The 22174-nt window shown below is 37.0% G+C and overlaps 1 protein-coding gene across 2 annotated transcripts in view; it reads left to right on the top strand.

Annotated features, from left to right (window-relative positions):
- Map3k2 (mitogen-activated protein kinase kinase kinase 2) overlaps positions 1–22174 on the top strand; it is an 86340-nt gene that overhangs the window by 29667 nt on the left and 34499 nt on the right. For both annotated transcript variants that reach the window (XM_057788405.1, XM_057788406.1), the window contains 3 exons: positions 15755–15823; positions 19344–19462; positions 20722–20762. In XM_057788405.1, coding sequence (XP_057644388.1) covers positions 15820–15823; positions 19344–19462; positions 20722–20762 — 164 coding nt within the window. In that variant the 5' untranslated portion in view covers positions 15755–15819. The remainder of the gene's footprint in view (positions 1–15754; positions 15824–19343; positions 19463–20721; positions 20763–22174) is intronic.

Raw genomic sequence — 22174 nt, 5'->3', positions numbered from 1 at the left:
TGTCTGCTCTTCTACAGAACCAGGCTCAATTCTCAGCACCCACATGGTAGCTCAAAACATCTATTATCTCTAGTTTCAGAAGATCTAAAGCTTCCTTCTGGCCTCTCTAGCCTCCTTGGGCACTGCACATATACATGTACATGGTTCACAGACATACATGCAGGCACACCATCTATACATATAAAGTGATAAAGTTTTTTTTAAAAGGCTGTCTTATAAAATACAGAAAACAAGCTTGGTAGACACATACATTCTATAGCATTGCCACTATGACTTAAGAACAGAAGTAGGAAGAACTTGTAAATATGTACTTCCAGAGAAGCTGGTTTTGTGCTTCTCTAAACAGATTGCCATAGACTGTGGAAGTTACGAAGATCTAAGATTTATTTCTTACAGGCTGAAATCCAGAATCAAGAGATTATGGCTGGTGAGAGGATTATCTTGTTTTGTTATAATATGGTAGAACACATTTTATGGTGGCTAGAACAACAGATCAAAGTTATAGCCTCTAGCCCTTTTATTATCAGCAGTAGTCTATGCAGGAAGGCCAAGCCCTCCTGGCATAATCACCTCTTAGGATCTATGTTTTAATACTGTTTTATTGGGAAAAGCTCAACAACATGGTTTTTCAAAGATACATTCAAGCCATAGCAGTATCTCAAGTTGGTTTTGCTTAACAATTATTAACATAATTACTACTATATAGTAAACCTTCAGTTAAGTGCTTTACAGATATTTACTTGTTGGGCTAGGATTGTGACTCACAAGTAGTTCTTAACTATGCACAAGAACCTGGGTTGGATCACCAGTACTGGGAGAAAATGAAAACAAAACACAAGTCACAAAGAAACATATACTCATGAAATTTCCAGTGCAATTTGGTTATGGTATCATGCCATAGTCTCCATATTTACAAGTGTGGAAACTGAAGCAAAGAAATATTAAATCATTTACATACGGTTGTATACTTGTTAAGTAACAGATTCACTGTCAAATTCAGACAGTTTGGACCTACCACCTAAGCTTTTTACTACCATGCTTTCTGTCTTTGCTTTTGAAGGGATCATGACCCATTCAGAGAGAAAATGTAGATGACTGGAAAAGAGTGTTATAGATTAAAATATGGGCCAAGCATGGTGATGCATGCCTGTATTCCTGCTGCCTGGGAAGCTGAAGGATCGTCACTTTGAGGCCAGTTTGAAATACAGAATGATACTCTGCCTCAAAAAACAAAATATAATATGAAAGACAGATAGACAGACCCCAGATGAAATATGGCTATTGCATTATTAAAACTTAACCAAGGAATGACAAAATATAGGCTCAGTAGGTAAAGAAGCCTGCCACCAAACCCGACAACCTGAGTTCAGTCCCTAGTACTCATATAGTGGAAGGAAAGAACCAACTTCTGAAAGTTGTCCTCTCTGTGACCTGTAGTATACATTGGGCTCACATATGCACACACATTTGTAGACAAAATAAATAAAAAATTTGAAACAGTTAAATTTCCCTTTAAATGTTATATGATTTTAATAGGAAAATATTTTGAAATTACTTCCAGATGTATGCACTAAAGTTTTTAACCAATATTAGACAGTTTTATTTTATTTTTAAAAACTTAGAATTCTTTTATAGCCCAGTAAATCAAGGGATCACCAACTTAGGTAATAATTTTTAAAAATTGAACAACAAGGAGTGCCTGTATGACTCATTAGAGTTGTGGGTCTGATAGCATGAGATAGCAATGTCTTCATAACTTGATTGGTAAGTGATTTGCAATGTGCTGTGCATTTAAAACCTGTTATTAAATTTTTATATGTGTATTTACCTGTGAAATTAGTACCCATTTCCAGACAGTGGTCATATTTTTCACCTCGAAAAGGCTTTTTTATAATATGTTATATTCTTACCTCTTTGCCCATGACTTTCCAGCAATAGATGATCTGTTATTTTCTCCATAAATTACTTTGTCTTTCTAGACTTATATATAATTGGAATAATACAGTTTATATGATGTATGTGTGTATCTGAGGTTTTTCACCTCATATAATAAAAATATCACTTATTTGGTATTGTAGCTTGAACTTAAAAGGTCTTAGCATGCTAAGTCCATTCATAAATATTCTATTTATCCTTCCTCAAAATTCTTCCACCATAATCCTTTATATCTGATTTCTATGGTTGTATGGATTGTAGCCTGCTTATCAAAGACTTAGCAGCCAATATCCACATATAAATGAATATATACTGTATTTGTCTTTTTGGCTCTGGGTTACCTGATTGAGGGCTTTTCTTTTTAAAGCTCTATCCATTTACCTGAAATTTTGTAAGTTTTGTTATTTCATTTTTTTCTTTAACAGCTGAGTAATATTCCATTGTGTAAATGTAACACATGTTCTTTATCCATTCATCCATTGACAGACATCTAGTCTGTTTCCAATTTCTGGTTATAAATGACTAGAGAAACAATGGACATTGTTGAGTAGTTGTTTCTGTCGTAGGATATAGGACCTATGTCTAAGACTGGTATAGCTGAATCTGGAGGTAGATCTATCTGTTCCCAGCTTTCTTTTTTTAAATTTTTATTGATTTTTATTGAGCTCTACATTTTTCTTTGCTCCCCTCCCTGCCTCTCCCTTCCCCTTAAGCCCTTTCCCAAGGTCCCCATGCTCTCAATTTACTTAGTAGATCTTGTCTTTTTCTACTTCCCGTGTAGATTAGATCTATGTATGTCTCTCTTAGGGTCCTCATTGTTACCTAGGTTTTCTGGGATTGTGATTTGTGGGCCTTCAACCCCATCGAAGACCTGAGAAAGGAAATAATATTACTTGAGTAAACAGGAAGTGCAATCCAACAACTTTCAAAATGTGCAATAAATGACAGACACAACTGACTACCTGGGCATCCCCCAGATTCTCATTTGCAATGTTGGAGCAACCAACTTTGGCTAAGGCCTAGAGTAACTGACAGACCATTTTCAGAGGCAGGAAAATTTTCAAAACCATCTTACCCTGTCTTGGCAAAGTTTGGCAGTCTTTTTTCTTGTATACTGCTTGTCTTGTCTGAACACTGCATATCTTGTCAGTGGTCGAGGCATAGGCAGTTCTTTGCCCAAAGACCAGTTTGCCAAGAAGAAAACAAGCTCCATATGGAGTGTCTTCAGTGCTCAATCTTCTCTCAGGAATAGATCAAGTGCTATTGTGTCTCACATCAACAGAACCATAAGTTATTTAAATGCCATATTCTACAGCTCTTTGAAGTGGTTGAATATTACCTATCTATGTGAAATACAACCTCTATGTGTCTAAGAACCTGATTAGTTTAACTATAAGTGTGAAGAACATGTATGACTATTGACCTATATTTGTTAATACCGATATAACTTAAAGAGTAAGGCCTCATTAGAATATTAAACAGTCTTTAAACAACTGTGTAGCAAATGAGGACAATGACCTCAAAATGCAAACCATGTATAACTGTATGATAAATATATCCTAAAATTGTATCAATAACAAAATGCCTTAAGCAGAACTAGAAGTATGCATGCATGAAATAATGACAAAATAACTTTACCTAGGTGTACAAATATTGTAAACGGAAATAGGAACATACTCAATATAAGAGATATAATTTGAATTTGTATCAATATACAAGAATATATCAATGTAAATTGTCTATAAATAATAGCTCTCAAGTATTCACTGTATTACTCACTATTATTATTAGTGTGAGAATACTCACACTAATCTGCCTATAATCCCATCCAATTTCCCTTTTTTCCCCCCAAAGTGATCCTTGAGCCTACATAATTTCCACCCAACCCTATACCCCTAATTAATATCTTTTGCCCTAAGGACAAACTTTGTTGGGAGAGGGGATGCTGTCTTCTAGAATTACTTCCAGCTGTTAACGGGGGCAGTGTTCTTTCTATGGGATCCTGTAAAACTAAAATGATAATTAAATTCCAAGATTACTGTCTGTAGTCGCTAGGGTTTTTTTGATGTTCTTATTTGAAGTTCTGGCCAGAATGTTGTGAGAAGGTGCACCATTTCAGCTAACCAAGTTGGAATCATTTTAAGCAGCTGGTACCCAAAACAGATATTAAAGTAGTGCTATCAACATCATGACAATATATCAACCATGTGGAATTGTTGTTGTGGGGCCCCATCTTCTTCCCGAAAATTTCAAAGATTGCTGAAGGAAAATTTATTGTTCATTATGGAAAACTTAAACATTATTCATATAGACACATATTCAATGAAAGGTACAATAGGAACAAAAATCGGTATGGAGAGAAGTAAAATTTTTCCTAAATTCTTTCTTCTTTCTTTCTTATACCAGATGGCTCCTGACATGAGACAGAAAGTCTGAATTTTTCTTTTAACAGTATGCTTGGATTTAGAGAGGATAGCCATTGTCCAACTCCAAAGCCAACTTCAGTTTTTAAGTAGAGATATATACATACTGAGGTAATGAAGTTTTACCCTGCAGATGACCTGTCATGACAAGTCAGATTTCTCTTTGCTTGGTGATCCTTTCTGAATAGTTATCTTTTTTCCTTTGCCATCTCAATGTGCGAGGTCTCTGGATATTTTGAAGATGAGTATTTTCCTGCAAAGACAAGAACAAACCCTGCCCCAGTCATTATGAGGTTTCCTTACCACCTGTATTATAGTTACCTCGATGGATGAGCTGTCATTTCTGTCTCAAGAGGTTTCCCTTTTTTAAACAGAACCTTTATTAATTTTGAAGGTATCCATAACTTTTCTTCTCCTGTGGAAATAAGAGTGAAACCCCTTCCCCAGTATAGCATATCTCCTGGTTTCCATTCTGAGATCAGCACATCCTTGAAATACACTGGCTAATTTAGTTCAGAAGTTTTTTTTTTTTCTATTATCCAATGTCTCTGTGTTGCCATTATTTTTTTCTCATTAGTATTAAGAAAATTCAAGGTTAATGAAGCATTATGCAATCTATTTCTGGGGGTGTTTTCCATTACTTTCTGTTTGTTTAACCTATTCTTTATAGTTTGAATTGATCTTTCTATAACTGCTGGACCAGTAGGATTGTTTGGTATACCTCTAATATGCTTTATATTATAATAAGCAAAAATCTGTGTCATTTTCTTAGAGACATACGTCGGACCATTATCTGTCTGTATTTGGACAGGTATACCCAAGATAGCAGTAACTTCCAATAAATTCAAATACTGAATCAGCCTTTTCTGAACTCAAAGCAGTTGCCCATTGAAAACCTGAAGAAATGTCAGTGGTGTGGTGTACGTATTTTAATTTTCCAAAATCTGCAAAGTGAAACACATCCATCTGCCAAATTTCATTCCTTTGAGTATCCTTTGGGTTACTTCCTGCAGGTAATGGTGTTTGGTTATAGAAAGAACAAGTAGGACATCTCTTTATAATCTCCTTAGCTTGTTGTCATGTAATAGAAAACTGTTTCTTTAAATCTTTGTTACTGACATGATTTTTTTAAAATTATGAAGCCTTCAGCACCTTTCCAATCAATAATCAATAAATTTCTGCATTACCTTGTGCTAGAGTAACTGGCAGACTTGTATGTTATTGAATGTGTGTTATGTATATTGACAAAATCTATGATTATATTTTGAAACTGAATGAATAATGAAGTCAAATCTGTATAATCTGGTATAAATTCAGTGGTTTCAATATGCAAAACAACTCTTTCTGCATATTGTGAACTAGTAACTATATTGAGAAGTTCTTTAAGATTCCTTAGTACCATGAGAATAGCATATAATTCTGCTTTTAGAAAGAATTAGAAGGGTTTTTGTTTCCCCTCACTTAAATCTAATGATTTGCAACCTGCCTTTTCTGATTTATTTGCATCAGTATAGAAGTATTGGTTCCAGTTAATTGGTGTGCCATATACAATATGGGGTAAGATTCAAGTAGTTCTCTTCATATGGTTAATTCTATTGTTTTTGGGATACTTGCTCTTAATCTCTCCTAAATAATTATTACAAGCTCTTTGCCAGGGTTCATTGTCTTCTCATATAAGTATCTTTTTGCATTTTAAGTTGGCATTTTCTTTTTTTTCTTTTTTTTCTTTTTTTTTTTGTTTTTCAAGACAGGGTTTCTCTGTGGTTTTGGAGCCGGTCCTGGAACTAGCTCTTGTAGACCAGGCTGGTCTCGAACTCACAGAGATTCACCTGCCTCTGCCTCCCAAGTGCTGGGATTAAAGGCGTGCGCCACCACCACCCGGCAAAGTTGGCATTTTCAAAAGCCAGTGATTTAATATGTACTTGTCTAGCTTCTAGGCTTTTTATTCTTATTTGTGCAGCCTTAGTTAATCTTTGTAAAAAGTCACTAAAGGGTTCTCTTTGGCTCTGTTTAACCCTTATATATGATTCAGTTATTTTTGCTAGTTCTTGAATCCTGTCCCAAGCATTTAAGGCTGTCTGTGGCATAGGTTCAAGATGTGTTCATCATAAAGAGCTTGATCCTGTGGGTCAGTATAAAGGCCCTTGCCAAGATTTTGATTGTGGGAAAGCCTCAGATCCTTTTGCTTTCCTCTGTTGTCTAAAATTTTTGCCTCTTCTCACTAGTAGCATTTTCATTTTAGTTGCAGCCAATCTTAGACCATTGAAATTAATTGAAGCCAATCATGTGGTGTATCCTTATTGCTTAAAGCACACATCTTTAGCATCTCCCTAACAAATGGTGAATGTAAGCCATAAGATACTACTGCCTGAGCCAGGCAGTGGTGTTGCTCACCTTTAATCCCAGGACTTGGGAGTCAGAGGCAGGCAGATCTCCATGAGTTTCAAGCCAGTCTGTTCTACAAGAGCTAGTTCCAGGACAGGCTCCAAAGCTACAGAGCAACCCTGTCTTGACAAACCAACACAAACAAACAAACAAATAGAAGATACTACTGTTTGCTTAATTTCTTTTATATTGTTCATACCTATCCGTTTCCATCTACTTCCTGTGCATTATTTTGGTTATTTAGTGTTTGATAGTTTGTTCGAGGTGATTACATAGCTAAAACTATTGGTAAGTAATCTCTGATTCTGACAAGTACTAGTGATGTTAAATCCTGTCCTTGTATTTTTTCTCAATCGTTTCAAATCTTTATACCACTGTCTTTTGTAAAGCCTAGATCTCTCTCTCTCTCTCTTTTTTTTTTTTTTTGGTTTTTCGAGACAGGGTTTCTCTGTGGCTTTGGAGCCTGTCCCGGAACTAGCTCTTGTATACCAGGCTGGTCTCGAACTCACAGAGATCCACCTACCTCTGCCTCCCAAGTGCTGGGATTAAAGGCGTGCGCCACCACCGCCCAGCAAGCCTAGATCTCTTGATCTGTGAATATTTACAGTGATTTCATTGACTCACATAACCTCTTGTCATTCCATGGTATGAAATTTTTCATTAAGGATAACTTCTCATTCTTTGATATTGTTTGAATGGTGTGCATATTGCCTTCCTGGAGAGATACTTATCTGCTAACTTATAACTTTTTAACTATTTTGATTGTCAAATCTTTTAGATAACTTCTCAGCACCTTTTGACATAGATTGAATTTTGTCTGTCAAATTAATGTTATCCTTTTCAATGGTATTAATTTTTTTCAGGTAACTTTTGATAATCGATGGTATTAATCCTGTCAGCTAGTTGTTCATTATTAGTTTGTAAAGACTGTATCATTTCTAAAAGTGCCTGATTCTCGGCTCTGTTATCAAACCATTTTCTTAAGGATATAATATGAAAAACAAAGCTAAGTCCCAATATCAGATAAATGGATGTATTAGAATAACCACATAAGCCTTGCAGAATGCAAAAAGGTTATTAAATTTCTGGATGGTGATAATGTTTGTCATTATATACCTTTCAAGTTTATTTGTTTATTTAGTAATCAAATAAAGCTACCTTTGTTATGAGATTTCAGTAAATTGTTGTAGGTGTAATAATCTTTATTGACCAGCATGTGTTGCAGTTGCTGCCGCATTGTTGAGAGGCACAACCTTTAGGTTCTGAGTTGGTGTCTGCTTAAATACTGTATCCTTTGCTTGACAAATTAAGGGCAATTAAATTGATTCTGTACATAGAGTTTTTTGGTGGCCAGAATATCAAGGAACCTAACGCTTGTGATTGGGGAACACAAACCAGAAGCTGCACAAGTTGCCACATAGCAGGGAAAGCAGTGGGGAGCTTATGTGAGCCCAAGAAATTGCCAAATCACTGCATGGTAGTTCCACTGTGGTAGGGTTTTGACAAAAAACCACTTAGTAGATGAAATCAAGCCAGTTGGGCTGGGGTGGGAAACCTTCTAGCCATGGACCTTTTGTGCTGGTCCTGGTAGGTGTGGAGTTGGGTCTCACATGGGCACCAGATATAGATGGACACTATAAAGTAATCTCACACTAGCTCAGAATTGAGTATAATAAAGGGTTCTTTATTTAGGGGTAGACTCACATATCACAGTCCTCTGCACAAGTAGGGAACAGGAATCTAATCCAGCAGCTGAGAGAGATACCATGCAAAGTTTATATCTACATTTAAGTACAAGAGACCACCCCCAAATGGGCTGGTATCTTAAAGGCTATTGGCTGAAGGAGTTTTCACAGCAATCAACTACCCTTTTATTAAGTTACATAGATAGTAGATATCTGCTCAGTTAGTTCATTTGCAGAATCCCTTTCCCTCCCTTCTTTCCTTTCTCTCTCCCTCCCTCCTTCCTTCTTTGTTTTTTGAGAGGTTGGGAAAAGAAGTGGAAAATTATACTTCAAACAAGAAGTTGGAAAAGAACTTGTAATAGTATGGAAAAATTTACAAGAGTTTCAAATGTTTTGATTAAGAATTATTGCTAGATGGTGGTGGCATACACCTTTGATGTCAGCACTCAGGAGACAGAGGCCAGACTGATCTCTGAGTTTAAGGCCAGTCTAGTCTACTGAGTGAGTTCCAGGACAGCCAGGGCTACACAGAGAATCCCTATCTTGAAAAACCAAACCAACCAACCAAACATCACCCCCCCCCATAAAGACCCCCAACAATTTAGCTACCAGTGTCTATGAACCATGACAACAGCCAGCATGGTATGACAACCCTAAGGATGCAGTAGTGACACACATACGTTGGTGGTAACCAATAGCTCTCTAATTGGATTTAAGACCAGCTCAACAAATAGAAACTCATGTCTAGTACTGGAAACCTAACCAGCTACTCAGGGCTAGTGAAATCATGGATCTTGGAGGAGAACCTAATTCTCTACTCTGCTAAACCAGCACAATCCCTAACAGCATTCTCAATATTTGTTCTTATACCCAGACTGGTCTGGCCAAGTCTAGTCTTCTACAAGGATTCAGAACTAACATTCCCTTTCTCCTTTCATCTGGGTTTCTGAGAAAGTCTTGGTTCAGTCTCACTCCCAGTAGTTATCCAATACAAAACAGTCATACAAATAATATATACAGACTGAGCAGGTCGTATATAGGAATATGATCACACACGCATGCATGCACACACACATGCACATGCACACTCAACTATTTTAAAAGGCCATGAATCACAAAAGGGGAGGAGTGTTACATGGGAAGACTTGGACAGAGGAAAAGGAAGAGGGAATGATGTAATTATATTTTAATCTTAACATATAAAATAATTTAATTATCTACTATTCATTTCTACCTTTAAAAATATTTACTAAATTGAAGAGCATATTCAACACAATCTGCACAAGATAAAGATAGCTGTTTTAGGGTTTCTATTGCTGTGAAGAGACACCATAACTACAATAACTCTGACAAAGGAAAACATTTAATTGGGGCTGGTATACAGTTCAGGGGTTTATGTCGCGATCCCCCTCAGCCAGCAAGAAGGACGCAACACCGGAGCTCTTCCTGCTGCAGTTTATTCAGGACTTTATTCACAACTTCTTTCCCTCCCTCCCTCCCTCCCTCCCTCCCTCCCTCCCTCCCTCTCTCTCTCTCTCTCAAACCTCTCCCAGCCCTTAAGTAGGCCTGGGCCGCCAACCCCAGATTGCCAGGTGGGCACTACCCATAGATCCACGCATATGCAAGCAGCTGACAATCATTGCGTGATAATAGCATAAGTCAGGCCTTAGCCATCTCAGGAGTTGATTATCACAGAGAGCACTCGCTTTCGGGATAGCGGAGGGCGGAAGCCAGCACAATCAGGTGCGGCTCCACGCAGCTCTCTACACATTGCCATCAGGTGCGGCTTCACGCAGCTCTCTACAGGTTTAGTCTGTTATCCTTATGGTGGGAAACATGGCAGCCTGCAGGTTGCTGTGGTGCTGGATAGGTAGCTGAGAGTTCTATATCTGGATCAGCAGGCAGCAGGAAGAGAGAGTGACATTGGGCTTGACTTGAGCTTCTGAAACCTCAGGGCCTACTCCCAGTGACATACTTCCTTCGGCAAGGCCACAGATATTCATATAAGGCCACACTTCATAATAGTGCCACTCCCTATGGGTATATAGGGGGCATTATCATTCAAACCACCACTACGACAGTTAATAAAAATATTTAATAGCCCTCTTCCAGTCTTAGTGTAACCATACTATAAGCTTTTTCTCCACCATGAGACAGGGTCTTACCATGTAGACCTTGCTCTTCTGGAACTTTCTTTGTAGACTAGATTGGTCTCAAACTTATAGAGATCTGCCTACTTCTGCCTCTTCAGTGCTGAGATTAAAGACATGTACTACCATGCCCAGAACTATATAGGCTTTTTGTTTGGAGACATTATTGAAGATGTGTGCTTCTATGTAACAAAGTAGATTTTCAAAATGGAAGTTTCTCATAACAGCACAGAATGAGCATATAAAGTCTTTAAATAATCATCATAAGACTTGGTGTGATGAGTTTTTTGGTACCTATATTTCTAAATTTCATATGTATTGGTAAGGTTCTGGCACAATAGTACACTTAAAGACATAACTCAGAGCAATTTGATTTCAGGAAAGGTCAATTGATAAAAGTAATAAGTACATTTTAAACATTGAACAGCAGATAACTTTTGCTAGTGTCTAAATAGATGGGTCATAATCTAAACATAGGTTGCAAGTCACTCAAACTTGTGGCTGATGAAATTCAATTTCAGCATTTCCATGAAAACGTCAATAGACACATTCACCAGGCTGACACACTGGCTAATTATGCACAACAAATTAAGTTTTACCTGAAGTTCCACTCGAGGACAGTGGCAGCTGACGCCCCAGGTTTATTGAAACTGGTTATTTCTGTGATCACTGGAATCTTTGCAGTGACGCCACATTTAAGGATAGTACGTCTCCAGATGCAAAAGTTGTTTGTTATTAAAATCTTCATTCTACTGTTGTTATGAATTGTACTAATGAATTATACTTGCATCTTCTTATTTCATTCCGCCTTTATTGAATGCTAGGCCCCAAAACACTGGTGCTCTCCCAAGACTTGCAGTATAGTGGACAGCAGTCAAATATCCAGCCTCCTCACAAAGTCATCAGCAGTCTGGTTGGATGGTAGTGTACTGTCTGTCATCAAAAGGCTAGCCCAGAACTTGAGTGCCTTCTTTCTCCACCAGAGTAATAAGTTGCTCTACATACTCATACTATTATGGTGACACCACACACACACACACACACACACACACACACACACACACACACACACACACTCACGTGTTTGTTTTAGTTTTTTTTTTTCCCCCAGACAGGGTCTCAGTTTATAGTCGTGGCAGGCCTGGAACTTGCAATGAGACTAGGGTGGTTCAAGCTCATAGAGGTCTGCCTGCCTCTGAAGGGTTGTGGCACCAGGCCAGGCCAGCACTGTACTTAAATTCCTCTATAAACTTAAGGTCACATTGGTTGGATTGTGTGTAACCAGGACAGTTCATTCAAGCCGTGTTAATTTAGTTTAACAAAACAAAAACCAGAAGGCATCCAGTAGGGTTACAAAAGAAGAATTTTAAAAATCAGTTGCAGAAATGATGCAGAAAACCCTAAACCCACTTCAGAATTCTACTTGAAAATTTCAGTGTTTGGAGTATGTACTCGGAAGAAGTGGGGAATGAAAGAACAGGAAGCAGGGATTTCTCAGTCTAGTAACACTGAAGCATCATAAAGGAAACACACTGAGGTTTACTCCGCCCAGGCCTGAGCTCTTGTAAAATTTTAGCTCAGTGTTCAGGTTATCCACTCTCCTGGGGCTTCTTGGTGGAGCAGCAGTGAATTTCTACAGCTCACTTTCTCCATAGAGTTCATGCTCTGCCTAGCAGTAATCTCCACTGCCTTCCAGAAACTGTGTGTGACCACACACACCACAGAAAAGGAGCTTGTTTACTCCCCGAAGGTTGTAGCCTGTCCTGAGTGGTGCAGGAGGAGGCAGTGCAGGTGGCAGGTAACTAGAAGCTAAACAGCCTTCTTTTTAAAGTGAATGATTATATAATATACAATGCTAATTATGGTGGTGATAAGAGTAGTAGTTGTGGTACTTTTTATGTTGATTTTATTTTTATATCAATCTTTACTGTAAGAGAACATAGTCAAGAGTTAGAGAATATATGATTATATAGTTATAGGACATCCTGTCAAGGTCCCTTTATGTATGTTCCTCGTGTTGTAGTGACCCTCAACCATAAAATTATTCCGTAGTTGCTGCATAACTGTAATTATACTACTGCATTAATTGTAATGTAAATATTTGATATGCAAGATATCTAATATGCAGCTCCTGTAAAAGGTTGTTTGGCTCCCAAAGGGGTTGTGACTCACAGGTAGGGAACCACTGCTGTCATGCCTAACTTTTTGTTGTTTTGTGTGGTTGCTGCACTTCTGAATTCAGGTTCTTTATGCTTGTGTGGCAACTTTGTGAACTGGGCATCTCCCCAGGTCCCATGTGATACTTTAAAAAATGATGTCTCTATTTGTTAATGTGAGTATATGTGTTCATGCACACGTGTGTAGAGAGCAGATTCAACGTTGGATGTTCTTCCTCAGGAGCTGTCCACTTTGGTTTTCTTTTCTGTTCATACCACCCCCACCCCAATTTCCTTCTTCTGAGACAATTTCTCACTTGGACCTGGGGCTCCTAGATTAAGCTAGGTTGGCCAGCCAGCAGACTCTGTGACTAACTTTGTATGTGACTTGGAATTGAACTCAGGTCCTCATGCTCGTGACAAGTGCATTATTGACTGAGCTGTCTCCCTAGCCAAGTGAACAGACTTTGTGTGCTTCTGTTTTCAAGTGTTGTATGTATGTGTAAAAGTGGAAATGGTGATTTCCTACTGTGCACATTTTCACCACCACTCACGTTGTCTTTTTGCCCATGTCTGTCCTACTGAAGTGAAGCGGTCTGGCACTTTGCTGTTGGTCTCCATTTTCCTAATGAACTCATGATACTCAGCATTATCTAAGTGCTTCTGCCCTTGTGTATTCTCTTTGGAAAAAATCTCTATTGAAATCCTTTGTCCATCCTTTAATTGGATTATCTTATTGTTGAGTTATAATGATTTTTTATATAATGTATATTATACATAAAAAGTAGACCTTTATTAGATATAAATTTATATGAACAAATAAATTTATTAATATTATATATTAAATAAATATATTAATATATAATAAAATAGTTTATTTTCTCCTGTTCTTGGGGTTATTTTTTTATTATTTTCATGTCATTTTTTTGCAGAACTTTTAAAAATTTTGGTGGAAGTACAATTTATTTTTCTTGTATTACTTATCATTATGATTTGATATTAATGATTTGTGATTATGGTATCATAAGATACTTAAAAAAGTTGCCTAATCTAAGGCTATAAAGAAATACATATACTCACTTATAAGATTATATTAAATTAGCTTGTACACTGAATTGCTATGATGTCTTTGTGAAAACTCAGTTGACCCTGGGTGTTGGTTTATTTTTGTGCCAGCTCTACAACTATTTTGATTATAGTAACAAGTTTTAAAGATAGCAAGTGTAAGTCCCCTCACTTTTTTATTTGCAATAAATTGTTTAATTCTTTTGCCCCACTTGGAGTGCCATATGAGTTTGAGGATTAGCTGTTCCATTCTTGATAAAGATCATTAGAATTTTGAAAGAGAGTGCATATAATTTATAGGTGTGTGTATGTGTGTGTATGTGTGTGTGTGTGTTTGAGACAGGTTCTCATTGTGTAGCCCTGATTGTCTTGGAACTTACTGTATAGACCAAGCTGGCCTTGAACTCAGAGATCCCGCCTGCCTCTGCCTCCCAGTGCTAGGATTAGATGCGTGTGTTATCACTCCAGACTTTAAGTGTAATTTCTCACTACAGTGTTTTTTTAGTTTTTACTATACAAGCTTTAAATTTAAGTATATTCCTGCACACTTTCCTTTTTATGTTATTGACAGTAGAATTAATTTCTTTTCCACAATATCATTTGTTAACGTATACAAATAGAACTGACTGGAAGTGAGTAAAAACAACGAGAACAAAAACAATGAAACAGCTGATGTTGGCATTCTCATTGTGCTAAAGGGGATTGAATTTTATGACCTGTTGGTGCTGAGGTGCTGCCGTGGATTTTATCCTTTATTCCATTAATGCAGTTTGTTGTATTGATTCTTGTGTGTTGAACCTGCCTTGTTTTTATTGGATATATCTCATCTAGTCATGCTATATAATCTCTTAAAATTTTTAGGAAAGATTTATGTATATGAGTTTTTCCAGTATATATGTATGTATGTAAGTAAGTATGTTTGTGCACAGTATACATCCCTGGCCACCAGGGATGTCAGAAGAAGGTGTCAGATCCTCTGGATCTGGAGTTAAGGATGGTTGTGAGCCACCACATGAGTGCTGGGAAATGAACCTGGGTCCTTCGCAAAAGCAGAAAATGCTCTTAACCACCGAGCCATCTATAGCCCCTGTAACCCTTTTTAGGTTATGTTTGCTAGTCTTTTATTGGATTTTTTTCACTGTGTAGCCCTGGCTGGCCTGCCTTTGGTTTTAAAATTTGTTAACAAGTTAGAGTTTGTTTTTAGTCTGTTTACCTTTAACTTGTTTTTATTTTATTTATATTTTATATAATTTATATAAGGTCTATCTGCTATTTCTGTGTTTTTGTGGGTCACATTTTCTTCTCATTTTCTCCCTTCTTTTTGTATATGTTTTGCAGTGTGCTGTTTTAAGTTTTTGTCTCTTTTGCTCTATTTTAGATTTGCTTTTTGGTGGTTTATCTTTAGAACTCAAACTGTTGTTGGTTTGATACCAACCTACTTGCAAGAGCATACACAAACACATATATAATTGTATCTTTCCTCCCTCCTTACAGTTATACAAATTATATTGCTATAAAATTTATGCCAAGCAACAGTTATAATTATTCTTTATGCAATTTTGTTTAAAACAATGTATTTTTCTGTTGCTGTTTTCATAGAAAAGAATTAATGTGGCAGGAAGACCGCATGTTGTTCGAAAGGCCTGATTACAAAATGCCACCTGGGAGCTGAGATTTGAGGAGGGTTATGATAAGGGTCATTGTATCTGAGCTGTTTATACAAACAATATGCTTGTTGCTGATCACCTGCTTTTTTTGGATCCTGGAAGTTTAGTGTGTTGGGGAAGGGTACCTACACAATCAGGTCCTAATGTTAGGTATTCTGAAAAACTCAAATTATTTCTAGTGTACACACACATATCCTTCATTAGTGGCACTTATACTGTTATTTTTCTTTTTGTGGTTACCTCTTCTGGTTGTTGTTAATTAATGTGTTCATCTTCTTTCCTTTTCAGGCAATAAATAATGTTGATGGGAGAACTATTTTCCTAATTTCCAAATTATTAAGCTGGTCGTCATAATGGGTAAGTTTAAGTTAAAAGCATTTAAAATATTTATAACTAAAGAATAGGATGAGGGAGAACATATTTATATTATAAATTTCTTTAGAAATTTATGATATAGTAGATTGATACCTGTGATATAGGAGATTTAGCTAGCATTTTACTTAATGGATTTTAAGGCTTAGGGAGAAGTGTCTCTCTCTCTCTCTCTCTCTCTCTCTCTCTCTCTCTCTCTCTCACACACACACACACACACAGGTTGTAGAGGTTAAAAAGACATTTAGAAAGTCTAGTTTTTGAGGGCTCAGCATACTCTCACTCTGTGTAAGGTTGGGTTAGGTGTGTAAACCAAAGCTTCACATTATCACTTTTAAAATTCTTCTTCTTCTTCTTTGTAGCCTTGAACACAGAGTCCCCTGTAGCTCCAAGTCGGGCACACTTTTACTGACTCCTGTTTGCATTTCACTTTTGTTTCTTTCATTTGCATTGCGACTTATATATTAAGTTGATCTTTATAACCCTTCTGAAACAATATACACTCTAGTTACAAGACAAAGAACAGTCATTGCCTAAAGATACATAAAAGGAATGGGGAAATGGTATAATTATTATTTCAAACAACCAAAAAATACATACTGGAGTATTCACAGACAATCATGACTGTTTAAAAGTGGCCATCACAAGCTGGATGGATGTCTTGGAGCATGTAGTTAGTTCCAGCACTGAGGAGATAAAAGCGTGGGAGCGGGGATCTCTGAGTTCAAGGCCATTCTGGACTACATAAAGTTCTAGGCTACATAATGAAACCCTGTCTCAAAACAAAGAAATCACATACACACACACAAAATGGGAATCACGGATACTTGAATTTTTTGAGAATATTAATATATAATGAATATGTATACAATCTATCAATTCAAAATTCAGTATTTTTGTTTGTTTGTTATTATTTAGACATAGGGCTTCTCTGTATTGCTCCGGCTGTCCTTGGGATTCACTTTCTATACCAGGCTGCCCTCAAACTCAAGGATCTTCCTTGCCTCTGCCTCTTGAGTGCTGGGATTAAAGGTGTGTGCCCCATGCCTGACATTCCTATAAGCATTCCTAATAAAAGTTATTTGAAATTAATTCCCAACCCTTTTCTGTTTTTATGCTCAATTGAGTGCAGGTGTCAAACATCTGCTTCTTTTTTGTGCTTGTGCTTAGTCTGTGATCCTCAAGATGTTTTCACTCCCTGTTAGGTCAATCCATGACCCTTCTGGCACCTGTTACCTGTCTCATCTGCCTGGCATTCCATGGTTATCACAGGCATTCCTAACTGGAGTTGTTAAGACAGTCCCTTTCTAGTTAGTGTGTGCACACTATGTTGGGTAGTTTGTGGAATTGTTAGCTCTCATCTATCTGTCTTGTCAGAATCTCCAGTTTCCACCTTGGCAGGACCTTCTTAAGAGCTGAATTTTTTTTTTTTTTTTTTTTTTTTTTTTTCGAGACAGGGTTTCTCTGTGGTTTTGGAGCCTGTCCTGGAACTAGCTCTGTAGACCAGGCTGGTCTCGAACTCACAGAGATCCGCCTGCCTCTGCCTCCCAAGTGCTGGGATTAAAGGCGTGCGCCACCACCGCCCGGCAGAGCTGAATTTTGTTAAATGATCTTTTCCTTTTTTATATATGATAAAAGTATTTGTTTTCTTAACATGGAAATAAATATATGTGAGCATGAAAAGAGATTGGAGCTAAAGCTTTCGTAGGTATTTATTTGGCCACTGTGTTACTGAGTATATAAAAATACCTAAATTCAAGTGCTAAAGATTTTTTTAATCAAAATAATCAGAACAAGATAGGTACATTTAAGAAGTAGATTCTCATTCCAGTGTGGGATTAAGGATCCTAACTTTTGTGTGTGTGTGTGTGTGTGTGTGTGTGTTTGAGACAGGGTTTCTCTATGTAACAGCCCTGGCTGTCCTGGAACTTGCTCTATAGATCTGGTTGACCTTGAACTCACAGAGATCCACCTACCTCTGCTTCCTCAGTGCTGGGGTTAAAGGCACGTGTCACCACTTCCTGGCTGGCCTCTGTTTTCTAAGAAATGAATTTATTTTATATTTTTGACTTTAAATAAATTTTTTTTTTGTGTCTGATGCCTACAGTGGATAATAGAGGCTATGGGATTGTCTGGAGTTACAGTTGTGAGCTACTGTGTGGGTGCTGGGAATGAAACCCCTCTCCTCTGCAGGAAGAGCTGGTGCTCTTAACTGCTGAGCCATCTCTTCAGCTCCACATTGTTATTGGTCTTTGTTGAGAAATATTTCAATTTATTTGTTTGTTTTCATAATTTATGTGTTTGTTTTATGTGCATTGATATTTTGTCTGCATGTATGTCTGTGTGAAGGTGTCAGAAACCCTGGAACTAGAGTTACAGACAGTTGTGAGCTGCCATGTGGATGCTGGGAATTGAGCCCAGGTCCTCTGGAAGAACAGCCAGTGCTCTGAACTACTGAGCCATCTCTCCAGCCTGATAAATACTTTTATGTTTGTAGTCTTTGTGAGAAGTTTGAGAGAACCCTTCAGAGCATTAGTAGGCAGTGTCCAGAGAGAGCTTTACTGATAGTTCTAAGTATCACATCTAGGAACACATCTCTAAGGTGAAGTCTGTGTTTTTAATATATAAATGCTAAAGGAAGATGATGTTTACATAAGGTTTATATTTTTACTCACTTTTAGTAAGGTTTCTGATGCCTGATGTTTCGTTTGGGAGTCATAGAAAAGAATTTGTTCCAGCTGAGCTGTTTTGATGCAAGGTGTTAAATCAGTAAATGAATTAGAATGGCATTTACTTTCCCTACAAATGTCTCATGTGTAGAGGGCTTGGAGAGAGCTCAGCAGCGAAGAGCGCAGCTTTAGGGGATTAACACCTCTACCTTTGGCCTCCATGGGCACCTGCACTCATATATACTTATCCCCACACAAACACATGCATACACTCAATTAAAAGTAATAGAAATAATATAAAGTAACAGGTAAAATATTTAAAACAAAAATAAATGTCTCATGTGTGGATACTTAGTTTATGTTGAACTTGAGTCTTACGTAGATTGATGTTAGCTGTTCTCAGAGGTGGTATTTTGTATTTACTTATAACACAACATTTGGCAGGTTGATCCCTGTGAATTCAAAGCCAGCCTGATAAACATAGTGAGTTCCAGGACAGCCAGGGCTACATAGAGAGACCCTGTCTCCAACAGAACAGCAGCAACAAATTTATATAATCTATGAGTATGTTCCACATGTTTGGAGGTGACCATAAGGGCCAGAAGAGTGTACAGGATTCTAGAGTCGCAGGTGGTTGTAAGCTGCTCAGTGTGAGTACTGGGAACTAAACTTGGATGTTCTGGAAGAGTAGCAAGCCCTCTTAACTGCTGAGCCATCTCTCTAGTCCAGCTAATTCATCTTTAAACTCAATTCCATTATACATTCTGCTTCTTGTCTATGATGAATATATGTTGAAATTACAGTTTTGTATATGTGTTCTTTTAAAAAATACCTAGATGATCAGCAAGCTTTGAATTCAATCATGCAAGATTTGGCTGTCCTTCATAAGGCTAGTCGGCCAGCATTATCTTTACAGGAAACCAGAAAAACAAAACCTTCATCACCAAAAAAACAGGTATCTATTTCAATAATACCTAAAACATTTCATTTTTATTATTTTTAAATTATGTATATTTGTGTGTCTGTGTGGGTATGTGGATGAAATTGTAGGTGCCTGTAGAGATCAGCAGTACTGGGACCCACTGGTGCTGGAGCTAGAGGTGGTTGTGAGCTGTCGGACATGAGTGTTAGGAGTTGAGCTTGTGTCTTCTGCAAGACCAGTATGTAGTAACCACTGCACCATCTTTCTAGTCCCAAGATCAGTAATATTTTAATAAGTATATTTTACTGTTTTATGAATAACTTTCATTTCATAGTCTGATCTTGTAAAGACTTCTTTTATACTTTGAATCAAATGTTGTGTTTAACAAATTATCTGGTATGTTTGCTTTTTTAATTTTGTCTTATCTACAACATTTAATGTGATACAGTGTAAATGCTGTGTATAGGTAGAATATTGAAATAACAAAAAATGAATACATGTTTTAAAAGCTATATGATAATTGTATGTTTTTATTTCACTTATTCTTCAAGCACCTAAGATAAACAATTTATTTTCCCAGAAGTCTCTTCTGGATACTTAGAAATATGATGATAAACAAGATTAGTATGAGGTAGAAAGCATGGAAAGTAGAATTTTAGAGTTCCCCTTATGTCCGTTTTTACTTCCCGTAGTTTCAGTTCCTCATGGTTGGCTTAGGTCAGAAAATAACAGGTATGATATTGTAGAGATAAGCAGATCATAAGTTTTAAATTTCATGCAGTTTGAAGTAGCACAGTAAAATCTCACACTATCCTGCCCTACTTTGCTTAGGACATGAATTCTACCTCTGTGTTTGTTGTATCCATGTTGTATATCCATGTTTGTTACTTAGAAGCTATTTAACTTATGGGATTGACTACTGAAATATGAGAAAAAAGAGACTGACAATTTGAACATTCAGAAAAGAAGCTTTAAAGTACTTCCTTTAAGAAAAAAGGAGGAAGTTCTGAATTTAATAAGGAAAAACCAAGCCAAACAACAAGCATATGTTCAGAAGCCTTGAAACATACAGATGAAGAAGATTTATAGTATAGCATTCTGTATGTCCTTAGGTTCAGGTCATTCGAGTACGTTGGTGCTCTTTCCTTATTGTCAGACCTGACAGTGTAGTCTCACCTCAGCTTTTTGACAGACATCAGGTGATTAAAATTATACTTTGAAAATGAAACCCCCTCTCTTCTGCTCTGTGTCCAATGAGTAGGCTAATAAGTAATATCTTCACTTTATTATAGAATGATGTCCGAGTCAAATTTGAACACAGAGGAGAAAAAAGGTAAGTAAGGAAATCAATTAAATTATATAATAAAACATGTATTCCAACTAAGCTATTAAAGATTCTTTTTAGATTTGAATGAAGTTTTGTGATTTTAAAATTAAAAATGGAATAGTCTTTGGTAATATGTGATACTCACTTAGACTGAAGAGAAATAGAATATGTCAGGTGCCTGCTGACCATTGGAAATACTGAATGTGCTTGCTTTGTAATATCGGGAAGTAAATAAGATTGTCTCATACTACACACTTTAAATTTTACTCTTTACTTTTATTTTTACTGAGTTCAATTTTTGAGTGTTTTCAAGAGATTTCAATGCCATGACATGTGTTTTGTTAATAATGTTGTACAGTGAGTTGGAATGGTGACTGCAGACTGTTTATTTAGCATGATTGTAAGCCTAGCCTTCTATGCCTGCTGTCCGACTAGTATTTGTACCTCAGGGCAAAATAACTGACAAAAAGATCTAATAGGAGGTACAATTTTTTGTTGTTGTTGTTATTAGTGACTCATGATGTTAATGAAGGCTTGTTAGTCTAAGGAATTTAAAATGGCTCATAAGTCATATAACTCGAAGATGTGAGTATAATTCACCAGAGATACTGGGGGGAAAAAGTATACCTGACAAACTGTAAACTATTATCTAAGCTATGAGGTGGTAGTGCATGCCTTTAATCCCAGCATTCAGGAGGCAGAGGCAGGTGAATCTCTGTGAGTTCGAGGCCAGCCTGGTCTACAAAGCAAGTTCCAGAACAGCCAGAGCTGTTACACAGAGAAATCCTGTCTTGAGAAACCGAAAACCAAACCACACCAAATGAACAAAAAAACTAAAACCTGTTGTCTAGTAATGTATTCCCCGTTTGACATTTTCTGAGTCTTTGCTAGCTTTTCCGTTTCCTCAGCTCTGGATTTTGTATGTGATATGCCCTAATACTATAAAAAATGAGCACGGAAGTGGCTTATCCCCTGAGGAGCTAATCTAACATGGTTCTCTCTAGACTTAGTGCATGTTCTCTGGGCCGGCCAGGCTTCAGGAATAGAAAAAGCAAATATCATAATTTTATTTCACTTCAGTCCCTTAGAGTCTTAGAGTTGCTTATATAGTAAATGTGCTAAAATGTTGAATTAATAAGGATCCAGAAATCAAATTTGATCTCCACAGAGTGGATAACTTACTATTCTTATCAATTTCACAGCATTCTGTTACAAATATGTCACATAGTTAATTAAATTCACTTTCCTAAGTGGATGCTTTACACTGGTTTTTAATATTTATGTGATTATGAATTAAACTTTGAGAATCTTTTAAAAATTATAAATTAGCATAGAACAAATTTTAGTGGTTCTGTTTTAAGTTTTATATTGAAATAATTTTTTGTATTTTATTAAAAGTGTGTTATAATTTTCACTTT

This window comes from Chionomys nivalis, chromosome 14, assembly GCF_950005125.1.
Source record: "Chionomys nivalis chromosome 14, mChiNiv1.1, whole genome shotgun sequence".
Classification (NCBI taxonomy): domain Eukaryota; kingdom Metazoa; phylum Chordata; class Mammalia; order Rodentia; family Cricetidae; genus Chionomys; species Chionomys nivalis.
The sequence above is the reverse complement of the archived record's forward strand: the minus strand, read 5'-3'. Positions and strand labels throughout refer to the sequence as shown.